General features: G+C 44.2%; 1 protein-coding gene across 1 annotated transcript; it reads left to right on the top strand.

Annotated features, from left to right (window-relative positions):
- The first annotated feature begins 336 nt into the window (after nt 1-336).
- Nucleotides 337-16989, top strand: trpc1 (transient receptor potential cation channel, subfamily C, member 1). The gene is made up of 13 exons (XM_084565756.1): nt 337-526; nt 1244-1398; nt 1512-1613; nt 1703-1905; nt 2726-2857; nt 2981-3176; nt 4596-4932; nt 6805-6944; nt 9699-9845; nt 15006-15190; nt 15576-15777; nt 16150-16344; nt 16516-16989. The coding sequence occupies exons 1-13, from the start codon at nt 361-363 to the stop codon at nt 16741-16743; spliced, it is 2388 nt and encodes a 795-aa protein (XP_084421882.1). The 5' UTR covers nt 337-360; the 3' UTR covers nt 16744-16989.
- The last annotated feature ends 205 nt before the right edge of the window (nt 16990-17194 follow it).

The following is a 17194-nucleotide window of genomic DNA, read 5'->3' as shown; positions in this document are numbered from 1 at the left end:
GCGATGTGAGCGAGAAGATGGTGCGTGTAAACACGCCGAGGATGAAGGACCGCGTCTTTTAGTCGGGCTGCGCTTGACAACCGCGTTAACCAAAACCACGTCTGCGCGCAAAGATCCCACGGAAGACCGTTTTCGAGCCACGATCGGGCGCACGAACGAACGAACGAACGCGGAGGAGATGCGACGGTAATAACAACGCTTGATGGCATCGGCTTCGGTCTCATGACGACGCTTTTATCCCTCTGCTGTGCCGTGAGAGACGATTAAAAAAACAAACAAACAACAAAAAAAAAAAGGATTCGTCTAATGTCATCGCACATGACGGGCTTTCTTGTGTAATGGTCACCGGTTTCTAGTGGGATGCACATCAGTGTTTGGCCATACTCGCTCTCCGTCGTAATGGCAGCTCTGTACCAGGGCACGGACGCCTCCTCTCCGGACAAATTTCTGGCCTTGAAAGACGTGAGAGAAGTGAAAGAGGAAACGACTCTGGACGAGAAGCTCTTCTTGTTGGCATGCGAGAAAGGTCTGCTGTTATTCTTCTCCTGTTTCATCCAAGATCATTTATTTTTTTTCCAGCGTGTTATTTATGATTATAGATGTTCTTACCGTTCTTCAATATTGATTGCTGAGGATAATAGAGGAGCCTTATGTCTGATGCTGGAGGGCTTCCTACGCAAAGACTTGATAGAGTTCCATCAGGGGTCACTGCAATCTGTACAGTCACATTTTTTCCAGTGAATACCTCTCACAGCTGCCTACATGTTTTTTGCCCATGGGCGTTAAAGATAGTCTGCTCCTCTCAAAGTTTCTCTCTTGGTCTGCTGCCTCCTGACAGGGACAGTTAATGCAAACAAACCGAAGAGAAACGCAGAACAGGCGTGAAGCCCCAAAGAGGCATGGGCATGCTCAGCTATGGGAGGAGAATGTTTCATTGATCAGTTAAGAACATTGTACAGGCAGAGATTGTTTTCACGAATGAAACAGACACTGTGACCATATAAAGTATATCCAAACATGGCTCTTGTCCTCCTTTGAGGGAGTTGTTATTGTTACACAAGATTAAGAGAGCCACTGGAGCCGAGCCTGCTCCGTGTGAGTGCTTTCCCTGTGACCACCGCTGCGTACGTGTGTTTGTGTGTGTTCCTTCTCCACTGATAACACTTAACAGCTCTCGCAGATCGGGCTCAGCAGGGATCCTGCTCAAGTGTCTGTGTCGTTCTGTCCCCGGCGTGTCTCGCAGGCGACTACTACATGGTGAAGAAGCTGCTCGAGGAGAACCGACACGGCGAGCTCAACATCAACTGCGTGGACGTGCTGGGCCGAGACGCCGTGACCATCGCCATCGAGAACGAGAACCTCGACATCCTGCAGCTTCTCCTGGAGCATGGCTGCCAGGTAACCAGCACGCAGGAACGCAAAAACGTGCACGATCGCCACTTTTGTGTTATTCTGTTATTCCACATAAGATTTATCTGACACCCACGTAATGTATGCGTTTATTTCTGCAGGCGACAGATGCCTTGTTGGTGGCCATCGACTCTGAGGTGGTGGGAGCTGTGGACATCCTTCTCAACCACAGGCCGAGGCGTTCTTCCAAGCCCTCTATAGCTGTAAACCAAACAGATAAAAGCTGTACACGCAGATAACGTAATTACATGTTTTATCTTTTCTAATCTCCTTCGCTCCTGTGTTTTCTCAGAAACTGATGCAGCGGATCCAGAACCCGGAGTATTCCACCACCATGGACGTGGCTCCGGTCATCCTGGCAGCTCACAGGAACAACTACGAGATCCTCACCATGCTGCTGAAACAGGACATCTCCCTGCCCCGGCCTCACGCCGTGGGCTGCGAGTGCACGCTCTGCAACGCCAAAAACAAGAAGGACAGCCTACGACACTCCAGGTACAGGCCTCCGCAGTGATCTGGCTCTGTCTAAACCGTTCTATTAGGCTGCATTAGTGTCGTAAATTAGAAGAGACAACATCACCTTCCTCTTTACGGATGATGTTGTCCCTGTAGTGGTCCGTGCTCTGGTATGTAGGAGCTTAAAAACAACCATGAATCAGTTGGTCTGTCAAGTGAAGTGTTCAGGAAAGCTGTGAAACTTCGCCGCTCCGTGGTTTGATGATAGCATCAGCCTGAAAATGTCATCTTTGGCATCTGGAAAGATATGATTTAGGATCATATGAATTCTTTGGGGAAAGCTTTCAGCCATTTTTCTTTACAGTAGCAGAAATGCTCCTAGCCACACTGAAGAATCCCAATGCTCTCTGTTGTTTCGGAACTCTGCTTGTCTAGCTATGGGTAGCTGAGATTAGTATTTTTACACTTAAATCGAAAATCAATACAAACCCTAATTTGAGGGAAAGCAGTAAAAACAGCAGCGCTTCCTCTGGGAAGTGGGGATTCTTGGTTCCTCATAGCGCCTTGGACTTGGAGATGAGATCTGCTCCACTGGGTAGTTTTATTTTCTCTGCAGGCCGCTGCAGCCTCCCACTCAGTACACTAAATGAATCAGTCTGCAGTTTGGCTGGTAAACGACGTTCAGGTCAAAGCAGGCAGGTACAAATGAAACAGCTAGAACACTGAATGTTTCTCCATTTCCTCTCCTCTCTTCGGTTCACTTCATATCTGTTCCGTCGCCTTTCTTGCTTTAACATATTCACCCCTTCTCCTTTTTTTTTTTCTTACCACATCATTTGTATTGATTTTAACGTGTCAGATTCCGCCTTGACATCTACCGCTGCCTAGCCAGCCCGTCTCTCATCATGCTGACAGAAGAAGATCCCATACTCAGGGCCTTTGAGCTGAGTACAGACCTGAAGGAGCTCAGCCTGGTCGAGGTGGAGTTCAGGTACGGTCGCGTGTTTCAGTCATGTCAAGCAGCCTTGCACGTAATAACGCGTGCTGCACGCCCTCGCTCTTACTTCCAGCACTCTTACAGTAACCTTCCCCCGTGCTCTCCCCCTGACTCTAGGAACGACTACGAGGAGCTGGCGAAGCAGTGCAAGATGTTTGCCAAGGACCTGCTGGCTCAGGCTCGCAACTCCCGAGAGCTTGAAGTGATACTCAACCACACGTCCAGCGAGGATCACATTAACAAGAGGGGCTTAATGGAGGAGCGCATGAACCTCAGCCGGCTTAAACTTGCCATAAAGTATAACCAAAAAGAGGTTAGAGAGCCAATGTCTGCAACTAATGCAGCCGTCCAATTTAATGCGATAAATGTCCACATACAGACTTATGGAGAGAAAAGAATAACAGACTGTTATTAATAACCTCTATTTTTAATGTACCTCTTGTCTAACAGCTGCTCCGGCGCACCATGTGCCTACCTTTGGGAAATATTAGTATGGCAGCATTAAAGGGGAATTACCATTTTTTTACAACCTGGACCTTATTTCTGGCATAAAATATGATCGTTTACTCACCCATATAACTTTGGTGTCATTTGGAGTCGTTCGGGAGACATTTAGATGAGCGTATATCCATATAGTGGGAGTGACTGGGGCACCGAAACGCAGCCTCTAAATAACGCATTATCTGCCGCAAAACTCGTTCATTTCACAAATATTTTGTTATGATATGCTAGTGCTATTCCCCGTTGAGTCCAGAGTTACCTGCTATCTATTCACGGACGTGCAGCAGTTTGTTGTTCTTTGGCCAGCTGTTCCTCTCTCTGCCTCCGCATCCTCCTTTCAAGGTTAGTAGGTGAATCTACAGACCCCGGATGATGATAACAGGTAACTCCGGACTCAACAGGGAATAGCACTAGCATATCATAACAAAATATTGGTGAAATGAACAAGTTTTGCGGCAGATAATGCGTTATTTAGAGGCTGCGTTGCGGTGTCCCAGTCACTCCTACTATATAGATACGCTCGGTTCTAAATATCGTCCGAACGACTCCAAATGACACCAAAGTTATATGGGTGAGTAAACGATCGTATTTTATGCCAGAGATAAGGTCCAGGTTGTAAAAAAACACTTTAAACACTTCCTCCGGGCACCAGCAGTCAAAGACAAACTAAACCTTGAAATTGGAAGCTGAGGGATAATTTACAACTGGGATTTCTGTTTGTGCAAACCTTGGCTCATACATCACGGACGAACTACTGTATCGAGTCAGAGAACAATCCACTTCTTACGGAGTCCTCATTCACCTTGTAACCAACAGTATGTGTTTTATGCACATTTGATGTGCAATGATGTGGAATGTACTTATTGGCTTTGTTGCAGATATTGAAAAGAGAAGGCTGATGCCACTGTCATGTCTGTGCAATAAAAGTGAAGTTACAATCTGCAGCTAATTAGGTTGTATAGGAGTTGGAACTACTAGCTAAACTTCACTATTTATCTGTTTCCAATCTTTGGGCTGCCAGCTGGTGACTGCGTCTTCATATTTATTAGAGATATGAGAGTGCCATGTACCTTTCCTCTTGGCAAGAAATTCATTAATAATAAGCCTTCTGTCCCCTCATGAAGGTTAAGTTCAAGTAACCCCAACCCTAAGCCTATGGACTGAATTTGCACAATTATACATTTTTAATTCACATCATCACATGTTATCTGTTGTGTTCTCCCTTTTACAGTTTGTAGCTCAGTCCAACTGTCAGCAGTTCCTCAACACCGTCTGGTTCGGAGAGACGGCCAGCTACCGGCGCAAACACACTTGTCTGAAGATGGCGACCGTCCTGAGCGTGGCCATGCTTTGGCCGCTGCTTTCCGTCTGCTACCTTCTGGTGCCACGCTCCCGAGTGGGCCAGATAATCCACACGCCTTTTGTTAAGTTCATCATCCACAGCGCCTCCTACTTCACCTTCCTGTTGCTCCTCAACCTGTACTCTCTGGTCTACAACGAGGGCAAGAAGAACATAATGGGCCCTCCGCTCGGGATGATTGATTACCTGCTCATCCTCTGGATCATAGGTCAGCTTTTTACCCAGTTAATAACACATTTGCTCTGCGCAGAGGCTTGTCGTACGCTGTGTTTTAGTGCTTAGAAGTAAGATTTATATAACTGAACATGTATATATCTCCTTATGCTCTCAATGAAACCAAAAATATTCAGTTCAATTCTGCAAATAAGAGGTAGCATTGCATGGTGAGGTGAAAATATGAGACTCCTGTTATCGTACTGGCTAAAGTCCAGTATCTTGTATCCATAATCTTATCAGGCATTACATGACAAACGGCTGTTTCGATTCTAAACGGCAGAAAGCCTGCCTTAAATCCGTCAGGCCTGCTTCTAATTGAGCTCTATAGAAAGCAGCCGCAGCTTCTTCCGTCTCCCCCGTGACCCATCTGAGTGCTGGTATCACTGAGCTCGGCACACATTCGCTGCAAACACGCAGCATATTCGCACAAGTACGCGCACCGGCTACCATTTCAGACGAGGCCGCGTAGTGACAAATGGACTCGGTTTCTCTGGAGAAAGGCCTCGCCACCTTCCTATTCGGCCAAGAAACCATTAGCCCGAGCGTTCAGTCTCTTTAATGGCTTTGTCTCCCCAGCAGGGATGTTTGTCTCATGGTTGCAACATCTAAATACAACACAGCCACAGCTCTTTGGTCTAGGTTTTCATCTTTTTCATTGATAAACCATCCCAATAATGGCACCTGACAGGTTAAAAAAGGATGAAGAAGCAATGGACTTTTATTATTTGTGTTACAAAGATAGCTGTAGTTTATTCTGTATGTTATGGGAGTGACATCTGTAGTTGTGTCATTAGGTGAAAGTGTAATGGGTTTTTCCGTGGGTGAAGATAGCCCACTAGAGGGGGAACGATTCCTAAAGTACTGCAAGAGAGCAACATCAAAAATCTATTCGAACGGCTGCAGCATCTTTTTTTTTATTTTTTTATTTTTGTCAAGGTTGCCTCATTTTAGAACAGCTTCACTGCAAGATGTGATGCAGTGGTGCAGAGTTTTAGCTCCGCGGGCCCTCTAGCATGAACACAACATCCAGAATGAGTCAAACAGAAATACCGCGGGTGATCACCGTCCTCAGATAGCCTCCTGTTATCGGGACGTGAAGGGGAGCCATTACAGCTCCTACACATGCTGGATGTCAGCAGACAGCAATCAAGCGGATGCTTTTCATTCTTTTTGCTTCCCGTTGCTCTCTCTTTCTCCCACGGTACCTCCGCTCCTCTCATCTTTCTCCCTCTCCCGACTATTCCCCTGAGCCAGATGGCTTACATTAATGGCGACGTCAGATGCTGTTAGACTTGCGAGTGTGTCTGTGTGCAGGGCTACATGCATGTCTGTGTCATCACGTGTCAGCCCGGGTCTCGCCGTCTACGACTGTATGTGTGTGTGTGTGTGAGCTTTGATTTCTGCATTAGATCTCAAAAGTGAATGAATGGAAATGATTGAAACAGTTCATGTGTAAAAAAATCACAACTAATGGGATTTCTGTGCCAAAGCCTGTCACTCCTCGGTTTCTTTCCCTTTCCAAATCATGGGATAGTAATCATTGCTAAGAGTGTGTCTCTGTACAGCTTTTCGTTTTCAGTCGTAGTTTTATCGTCCCTGCTGTGCAAAATTGATGAAATTCCACTGAGACACAGAAACACACAAACACCCATCTTTATTAAATTCCGCACACCTCACTAAATCCCACAGATGACACTTTTTCAGCACATTAATCTCCGATTTGTGCGTCTCATACATTCCTGTTTTCCCTGGGCTCCCTCCGTGAAATGACTTATGGCTGAGTCTGGGAGGGATCTTAAAACGCTGTGGATGACACTCATATGCCTTTTTCCACTGTTGTGTGTGTGTATGTGCTGTCCTATAGGAATGGTGTGGTCGGATGTGAAGCGCCTGTGGTACGAAGGGCTGGAAGACTTTCTGGAAGAGTCGAGGAACCAGCTAAGCTTCGTGATGAATTCCCTCTACCTTGCCACCTTTGCCCTCAAGATTGTTGCTCACAGCAAGGTACACGCACATTACACACTTAGACTTAGACTTAGACTTCTTTAATGTCCATAAAACTTACATAAAATGGAAAATTGTCTTTGACAGTGGCATAAAGACATACAAGCAACACACACACATCACAGACACACTCCTAAGATATCCCTAAGATATAACTGCGTATATACTCATGCACTGCTGGCTCAAAGCGCTGGAAAATAGCAATATACTGGATTCAGAAAGTCCCTTCATTTTGGTATGTATCAGCTTTCTGGGAATAATTCATCATTCCATTTATAACCCTGTACTCATGCAAAGGTGTTTTCAGTTGTGATTTATTAGACCTCAGCCCAAGACGAAGTTGTACAAAGCTATGCTAGGAATTATCTGAGGTTACCAATGCTTCAATAAGATTGATAAAGGTCTTGTTTGCCAACTAATGGTACAACAGGGAGTCAGATGAGCAGACTCCACACAGACAATCTTGAGAGCAGGTCTTAGTTTCTGTAAACGATCCATGGGTGTGGAAGTATCAATGCAGCTTTGAACACCAATCAGGCACAACATTATGACCACCTTCCTAATTTTGTGTAGGTCTCCCTTGTGCCACTAAAACAGTTGAGACTCATCAGAGATGGACATGGGTCTTCTGAGGGCGTCCTGTGATATCTGGCAACAGAATGTTATTAGTGGGGGCGTTTGGGTCCTGTGAGTTGAGGGGAGGGGCCTCTGTGGATCATCCCACAGATACTTGATCAGTTTAGGATCTAGTGCATCTGGAGGCCAGGTCAACACCTTGTGCTGTTTTTCAGGCTGTGTCCTGCTTGGGTTGGCTGCTGCCATCAAGGAGTGTCATTGCTATGGGGTGGGGGTGTCTGGTCTGGTCTAGGTGGGTGGTACATGTCTAAGTAACATCCACATGAATGCCAGGTCCAAAAGTTACCCAGCAGAACATTGTATTGTCACAAGCTGGTCAATGTTATTTACTTCTACTGTCAGTGGTTTTAATGTTGTGACTAATCGGTGTATAGGATGCTGCATTGTACGTGAGGATGATCATTTACAGTTAATATGAACATTTCATGATTTCATTCATGATTTAATTAATATGTTTGAAGAAAGATTTGCATTGATCGAGAATATTAATATCAGTGTCAAGGCGATCAGTTAAATGTGGAGGCCTAATTAGCTGCTGTTTAGCCAATCAAGAACTAGCTAGCACACATGGACTTAGCTAATCGTGTTTTTTTGCTGCCTTTAAATGGAACTCATGAGCTTGTGATTACGACATGAGAAGTTGTGCGCACTAAATGATTGCCGTTGAAGTGGTAACATCAGCCATAAGTCGTGACAGTGCCACAACTGTTCTAGAATCCACGAGGCTAACAGTTTAGCAAGCTAATGTCTGGGTAACTTAATGTAGAAAATGCAAAGGCATAATAAAAGTAGGAGACCTTCGGCAATGTCAAGGGTTCCTTAGACATACAGTATTTTAAAAGGAAGAAAACTCAACTAAATTACAATATATTAACTTACTTCCCGCCCCTTGCCATTTCTGAAAACGTCCACAAACATGTCAAAACCTGTGGACTTTCACATAGAATTGTCACATAAATACGGAAAATACAACCCCATTTGAAGGCAGCAGATACAGAGCAAGAATACAACAAAAATATGTAGTGTTTATTGTTTATTACAGCCTTTTAACAGACTTAAAAGCCGTGATATGGATGGCATTACCTTGGCCTCCAGTATTACTGTGAAAAACCTTGGTGTTATGTTTGACGAGGATATGTCCTTTAAATTGCACATAAAGCAAGTAACCAGGACCGCCTTCTGTCACCTGGGATATATCGTCAAAATTAGGAACATCCTGTCTCAGAGTGATGCTGAAAAACTAGTTCATGCATTTGTGTCGTCCAGGCTGGATTACTGTAATTCATTACTGTCTGGCTGTCCAAATAGCTCTTTGAAAAGCCTCCAGTTGATTCAAAATTCCACAGCAAGAGCATTGACAGGAATTAGCAAGAGAGATCATATTACTCCAGTTTTAGCTTCTCTTCATTGGCTCCCTTTAAAATCTAGAATAGAATTTAAAATCCTCCTCCTTACATACAAGGCCGTTAAAGGCCTACCTCCATCATATCTTAAAGACCTCATTGTACCATATCATCCCAACAGATCACTTCGGTCCGAAAGTGCAGGCCTACTTGTGGTTCCTAGAATTTCAAAAAGTAGAATGGGAGGTAGAGCTTTCAGCTATCAGGCTCCTCTAAGGGTGGAACCAGCTCCCAATTTGGGTTCGGGAGGCAGACACCCTCTCTACTTTTAAGGTCAGGCTTAAGACTTTCCTTTTTAATAAAGCTTATAGTTAGGGCTGGACTGAACCATCTCTTAGTTATGCTGATATAGGCCTAGGCTGCTGGGGGACGATGCACCAAACACATGTCCTCTTTCTTTCTTCTCTCTCCTCTCTCGCATCCACCAATTTCTTTTCTCTGTTACAGAGCTCTTGCCCTCTAATTTCCTATCTACTACTAGTCATGCAATTCTGTGCTATTACTGTATGGCATGTTAAAAGGGAGTTTTTCCTTGCCACCGTCGCCTTCGGGCTTGCTCTGGGGGTTTCAGGCCGGGTTTTGTAAAGCGTCTTGAGATGATTTGTATTGTTATTGACGCTATATAAATAAAATTGAATTGAATTGAATTGAATTGATATACATAGAGAAGAATAAGTAATTCAGACTTTTGTTGTACTGTTTCTTTGTTCTGCAGTTCAAAGGACAAGAAATAGAGAGGAAGAACTGGGACGCCTTCCATCCCATCCTGGTGGCTGAAGGCCTGTTTGCCTTTGCCAACGTTTTGAGTTACCTGCGACTCTTCTTCATGTACACCACCAGCTCCATATTGGGGCCACTACAGGTAAGAAAGGAGTGGGGGCTTTACATTAAAACAGTTGTGACATTAGAGCTGCAGGTATGATCCCTACTAAATCTATACCAATCTGCTTTAAAGTCATGTACCCAGAAAGCACCTCAGACAAGCAAAACGTACTCGTCCAAAGTATTAACTAATCAATACTTACTTTATTTTACTTAGACATGTAGCACCCACCTAGACCAGATCAGACACACATAGCAATGACACTCCTTGATGGCAGCAGCCATCCCCAGCAGGATGCAGCCTGACACAGATACACACACAAAAACGGTTTAGGAACAACTCAAAAAACATGTAAAACAGAAGAAGGTATTGACTTGGCCTCCAAATTCACTAGATACCAAACTGATCAAGTATCTGTGGGATGATCCACAGAGGCTCCTCCCCTCAACCCATAGGACCCAAAGAGCCCCACTAACAACATTCTGTTGCCAGACACCACAGGACACCCTCAGAAGGCCCATGTCTATTCTCTGATGAGTCTCAACTGTTTTGGAGGCACAAGGGAGACCTACACAGTATTAGGAAGGTGGTCATAATGTTGTGCCTGATCGGTGCATGTAATGATTATGAAACTGCTTCCCTGTAGTTGTTTTTTTTTTTTTTTATCACCACCCACTCTCTTCCTCTCTTAGTGAACACTCAAGGGCAAGCCCACACTAAACATCACAGCAGCTGTGCTGAGCAGCACCATAACCATCATCCCAAGCATCAAGCATAAGCAGAGAGGCAGTGAATGAATGTGTTCCGCTGCGATTATGTGCTCATCATAAACTGAGCACCACTTTATAAAGCTTGGCACGTCAGTTTGCATATGCATTACTGTACCGCTGTCATCGTGTGCACGAATGGCTTTGTTCGCTTAAAACTAAATTTGCACGCTTTTGCTGGATCTTAGATTGATTTCTGTCACAGAGCTATCTAATCTTGAAATTCTCATCATGGGAATAAAACTGGGTGAATGAGCATATAGTCAGTGGCATTTTACCCGTGAATACACTTAAGAGGTGTTCTACCATAGATATTTACAGCAAAAACATGTACAGTACAACTAAGTTAGTGTTTTTTTTGCAGAAATTATTAGCAGTATCGGTTGTACACATTGGCAATATGTCGGTTACACAATAAGATATTTAAAAAACAAATGTTCTTTTTGGCAGAAATAAACATTTTCACTGTTTTTTTGGGGGTTTTTTTTGTTGCCCCAGTCAAGCCAAAAATCTGGTTTGCATATTTTTAACAGTCTCCGTGTTAGAGGTGTCCCTTTTTATTGCATCATGATGTTGTGTTAGCCCAGCCAACTGGCAGAGATACATGGTAAAGCTATCCAGTGTCTGATTTTGCGCTAGCAGTGTTCAGATTTTTCCACAATGTGTGACTTTTACTATATAAAGCATTATCCAGGTATGCAGTGAGGTAAGTCTGTTTGCGGAGAAGCCTTCCTGTCATTAAGACGAGGTGCTGTTTGTGGCTGACTTATAAAACACTAAGGGTGCTCTGTAGATGGTTAATGAGCGCTTTTCAGCTGCAATCTTTCTGCTTCCTTCTCATTTTTTCCCCCCCTTTCTCCTTCACTCACTCTGTGACATCACTGTCTGGCTTGGCAGGATGGAAAAAGTATTAGCTTTGGAAATAGATGCGGCCGCGCTCGCACTCACATGGCAGACACACCTCTCCACTAATGCACATGCACCCACACATTTCCACACTCTTGTGATATCTGAGCACGCCAGCATTCGGCCCAGTGGCGCTCAGGCCGGCTCCTGCTCGCATGCACGCACGCACGCAGACGCAGACAGTGAGTCAGTTTCATGTGGGCTGCAGTGATGAACGTTCCTCTGAGTCCGCCGTTCTTGAGGAGGCCAGCTCATGTTTCTGCCGCCCAGTGCCCCCTGCAGAGTTTGGAAAGAGTGACTGAAAGTGTGAGTGTGAGTCCTCTCACCCAGACTTGAACTCACTGGCAGCATTAATCTTCCATACCTGATGTTCTATTAAACTACAACGTGTTTAAGAGATATTTAAATAAGTCTTTAGTGGGGTTGTTGGTGCTAAATTTGCTTGATTTTAGTTTTTTTAGTAGAACGTTTTTCTGTGTACCTTAAAGTTCCCATGAAATTAGATGTTTTTGTTTTTTTTATAAATCTTTAACTTCCCCTAGCCTCCTATGTACACACAAACAATTAGAAAAATCTCATGTTGCATGTGTTTTGTAGTACTTGCCTGAAAATCCCTTTAAAAATGTTGATGACTCACCCTGCACTGGGGGGGCGTATACTCATTTTGTGTCCAATGAGATTATTTCTTGGCAGTCCCTGTCCCATGTCTTCATATCTCGTAATGAAAGACATAAGACATAAGACATAAGACTTTTATTTAATCCCACGTGTGGGAAATTTCCTTGTTCCAGTAGCACAGAATTTGGCAAAAAAATATATATACAGAAAGACAGTGACAACTTTGAACAGGGAAAAGGTTATCAGAAAAGCACAAAAAACACAAATACAAAAATTTAAAAAATATATATCAAAAAATATACAAAAAAATGACCATACTCTGAGAAAATATAGGGAGGAGAAATAACTAGAAAATATAGAGACATTCTGTATGTACAGTGTGGAGAATGGTGGGATAAACTTTACAAATAAATAATTGCTTAATGTGCTTTGAGAAAGACATTTTGAGTTGGTGAGGTAGTGGTTTGTGCAAAAACAGGCAGTGCAAAGAAGCTTAGTTTGTGCAAAAAGAAAAGTACAGTTACTATTGACTCAGGCTGGTGTTGTACAGCCTGATGGCAGTTGGAATGAAGGACCTGCGGTAGCGTTCCTTCTTGCATCGTGGATGCAGCAGCCTGCTGCTGAAGGAGCTGCTTAGGTCTGAAACAGTCTGATACAGTGGGTGAGAGGGGTTGTCCATGATTGATGTCAGCTTGGCTAACATCCTCCTCTCACCCACCTCCTCGATGGAGTCCAGAGAGCAGTCCAGGACAGAGCCGGCCCGTCTGACCAGCTTGTTCAGTCTCTTCCTGTCCCTCTCTGAGCTTCCACTGCTCCAGCAGACCACTGCATATAGGATGGCAGAAACCACCACAGAGTCATAAAAAGTCCTGAGCAGTGCCCTGCACACTCCAAAGGACTTCAGTCGTCTAAGCAGGTGGAGACGACTTTGGCCCTTCTTGTACAGGGCGTTTGTGTTATGTGTCCAGTCCAGTTTATTGTTAAGGTGAACACCCAGGTACTTGTAATCCTCCACGACCTCGATGTCCAAGCCCTGAATGTTCACTGGTGCAGTTGGATGTGGTTTCCTACTGATGTCGATCGCCACCTCCTTTGTCTTGCTGGCGTTGATGTTCAGGTGGTTTAGAGCACACCAGTCCACAAAGTTGGTGATGACCTCCAGGTACTCCAGGTCGTTTCCCTGAGATACACGCCCGACAATGGCTGTATCGTCAGAGAATTTCTGGAGGTGGCAGCTGTCTGTGTTGTGTCTGAAGTCCGATGTGTACAGGGTGAAGAGGAAGGGAGAGAGCACAGTACCCTGCGGTGCCCCCGTGCTGCAGACTACCACATCAGACACACAGTCGCGAAGCCTCACATACTGCGGCCTGTTGGAGAGGTAGTCGATGGTCCATGCAGCCAGGCTACTGTTAACTCCAGCTCCCTCTATATATCATATTTCAATGATTGATTGATTTTTGGTTATTTAGTAAGAAGTGTTTGTATTTACAGTAAGAAGATGTATTTGAGGTACCTTTAAAATCTGGTTTGAGGTGAAATCTTTTTTCTATTTAACGTACGTCTTGCACTGTACGTCACTTATAGACCAGGATCAGTCCCCAACAGCTGACCACAAATTTAGTTTTTATGGTATTTTAGAGTTTCCTAGAAAATTAATTAAAAATGTTGATGGTTCACACTGCACTAATCGGTGTATGCCAATTTTGCTTCCAATCAAAAGACTTTAAACTTTAATTATGCTTCCTCCCCCCTGTATTTCACCTTCACCATCAGCTCTGATGATGTCAAATCTCTACTCCGACATGTATGGGCCCTGTCTGATCAAGCCGTCATGGTGTATCAATACAAAAAGCTTCTTCAGTTCTGAGGAAGTTACTTCTGCGTACTTCTTCTTGTCAAGGTTAGGAGGCACTGATCTGCTACATTCATACCTTGTTTGTGCAGTTGCTAAGTTAGGCTACCTGTCAGTTTATGCAAGCAGGGACCAGCCTCAGCTCCTAAATCAGATGTGTACAAAGTGGAACACACTGGTGGGATTTATACATGACAAGAGAATGAATCGCCCCAATAGACCGACCCTTCTTCTAAAACAGGCCCGCTGGGTTCTAGCACAAACAAGCCTGTCGCCATTTACCTTGAGGTCCGGGCAGAGTGGTCTTCCTCCACACTGGACACTGTATGTTTATTTGTGTTACGGACGGGCAGGTGTGTTCTGACCTTGTTCGAGCATCTCTGGGTTCTTGTAAACAGACAAACCATTCAGGCCTATAAATAGTGGCTTTCCATTGGCCTGAGAAGACGTTCTCTGTCTTCTAGCCCTCTTTCTGGCTGTCCTCCCTCAGGTAATGAGAGAGCACTCCAGCTGCCAGAATACTGGCGCTTTTTCCACTTCCCCCGGCAGAATCGGTGCTAAACAAGAACATGAGTGAAAAGACAAGCTAGATGGGCCATTTAACAAGCTGATGTACCGAAACATGTACACTCAAGTAAATATTTCTAGTTTTTTAAGTTTTAACGAATTAGAAATTAAGTATTTGTGTAAAAAAAACTGCTCAGGTCTTATATCACTAGGTATCCTATTGTTTTGAAATACACAAAGTTACTTGAAAATCTGCTTCATCAAATCTGTTTAACTCTAAACAGAACATGACACAGACTGTCAATGTATTTGATTATGTCCTAAAAGTATATAAAACTTTTACAAGTTTGGCAAATTAGGCTTCATCCTTCTTGTGTTCTCTGTTGTCTTTTCAAATCAGACAAATGTTGCACGGATTAGACACTCAGCAGGGTCCAGTCTGAGCCAGACACTCGAAGGTTGATGAGGATCACTGGCTGGTGATTGCAGTTATTTTGGATCAAGCGAGAACAAGCGGCACACGATTAACAAACCTTCATATCTCACCAGATCTCCATGGGCCAGATGCTGCAGGAGTTCGGAAAGTTTCTGGGCCTCTTCCTGCTCGTGTTGTTCTCCTTCACCATTGGTCTCACCCAGCTGTACGGAAAGGACCGCAAAGACCCGGACAAGGATCGACCGGCGGACTGCGAGGGCATCTTCTGCCCGCAACAGAGCAACGATGCATTCCACACGTATGAGCAAACCTCAGTCTGTCATTTTTGGACGGTGTTGACATCAGTGATGAATGTTCAGGAGATGTTAGAGGTTATTCTTGTATATAGGGGCTTGCATAAACACAGCTGGTTCAGTACCGACAGATTTTCTGATGCATGAGCTTCATAAATTATGGAATAGATAGAACTAGAATATATCTTTCTTGGAAGAAAGCAAAAATACAGACTTTATTTCATAATCTGATATTTTGGCAAGAGTGCTTTCCAATCTTACTAGATTAAATAAGCACAAATCATTATAGCGCCATATACAGTCAACTGTACAATTTAGTGTAGAATTATTTGAAAAAATGTAGGAACATAGCAAGGGATGTTCATCTGCTAGCGTCTTCTGTTTTTCCAGGTTTATGGGGACCTGCTATGCCCTTTTCTGGTACATATTCTCCCTCGCGCACGTTGCGCTCTTCGTCACCCGCATCAGCTACACGGAGGAGCTGCGCTCTTTCGTGGGCGCCATGATCATAGGCACCTACAACATCGTGGTGGTGATCGTGCTGACCAAGCTGCTGGTGGCCATGCTCCATAAAAGTTTCAGACAAATCGCTGTGAGTGTGAACAGCTGTCAGTGCTGTCAAGGGCAATTTGAATCCTTCTCGGAAATGAATGTTGCAAGTGTTTTCATTCCCTGTTGAGATTTAATTTTGTCGAAAAAGTCACCGTGAAATGTTGCACACATGTTAAACATTTTCTTTCTTTGGAGCCTTAGTGCTTATTTCTTTTTCTTTTTTGTGTCCTCTGAAGGGCAGTTTGATTTTCATTACGCAAAGTACAACAACATTTGGTTCTGAAAAATCAGTTACCCCCCAAAGGGCTTCCACTGAAATAGCTTCTGCATAGTCGAGATTCCTCATGTGAAAACAGTGTGTGAATGTTTTCCACATTCCTTAATGTTCTTGTTGGCTTTTGGACATCTGTAGAATCACGAGGACAAGGAGTGGAAGTTTGCCCGGGCCAAACTTTGGCTTAGCTACTTTGACGACAAGTGCACTCTGCCCCCACCCTTCAATATCCTCCCATCTCCAAAGACTGTGTGCTACTTCGTGACCAGCTTGAGCAAGTGGATCTGTTCGCATACCTCTAAGGGGAAAGTGAAGAGACAGAATAGCCTCAAGGTGAGAGAGTTAAACTTTCAAATGGTCCCAAACTTAAATATTCTAAAGCCTTTCAAATGAGTTATTAATCAATGCAATTTTGAATATTTTGTAAAGTTCACATTAATTAGCCCTTGGATCATGCAATGTTTTGTCATCCGTCTACATACCTTCCGTCTTCTTTCCCTCCAGGAGTGGAAGAACCTGAAGCAGAAGCGCGATGAGAACTACCAGAAGATCATGTGCTGTCTGGTTCACCGCTACTTGACCTCCACGAGGCAGAAGATGCAAAGCACAGACCAGGCCACGGTGGAGAATCTGAACGACCTGCGCCAAGACCTGTCCAAGTTTCGCAACGAGATGAGGGACCTGTTGGGCTTCCGGACGTCCAAATATGCCATGTTCTACCCAAGGAGCTAAGCAGGAGAGAGACTAGTTATTCTTTCCCTTCCTCTTCTACTCCGCTTCTTGTTTATCTGGGATGCTTTGTGACCCAAGCATGTGCAAAAAAAAAAAAGAAAAACTCTGCTTTTTTGAGTGTCAGAGGCAACTTTTAGACCTGGAACTTAACTAGAAAATGATATATTCTCCACCAAAGCCTCCCAGCTCAGGCCCCCTCATCTATTATTCAGCTATTTAACCTCTTTTGTAAATAACGAAAAAGCCATTGTTTTCACCAGAGAAAAAAAAAAATAAAGATTTATGGAAAAAATCTCACTTCTGCTTTTTGAGAAGTTACTTGATTGAAATAAACAGTCAACGGTTCAGCCAGCTCCCGATGACCTGGTCCACGTGGGAGTCACATTACCCACACCTGATCTAGCCTCATGCTCAGCAGAGCACAGTTGCCCTAACTCCTGTAAACAGACCC

This window comes from Chelon labrosus (assembly GCF_963514085.1).
Source record: "Chelon labrosus genome assembly, chromosome: 18".
Taxonomy (NCBI): Eukaryota; Metazoa; Chordata; class Actinopteri; order Mugiliformes; family Mugilidae; genus Chelon; species Chelon labrosus.
This window is presented reverse-complemented; position numbering and strand designations above follow the sequence as displayed.

What these genes read in the sequence shown, in the direction of transcription:
- trpc1 (XM_084565756.1), top strand. Translation starts at nt 361, where the DNA reads ATGCACATCAGTGTTTGGCCATACTCGCTCTCCGTCGTAATGGCAGCT. An exon ending in CTGGTCGAGGTGGAGTTCAG is followed by an intron (nt 2,858 to 2,980) that starts GTACGGTCGCGT and finishes CCCTGACTCTAG; the next exon opens with GAACGACTACGAGGAGCTGG. An exon ending in CCATATTGGGGCCACTACAG is followed by an intron (nt 9,846 to 15,005) that starts GTAAGAAAGGAG and finishes ATATCTCACCAG; the next exon opens with ATCTCCATGGGCCAGATGCT.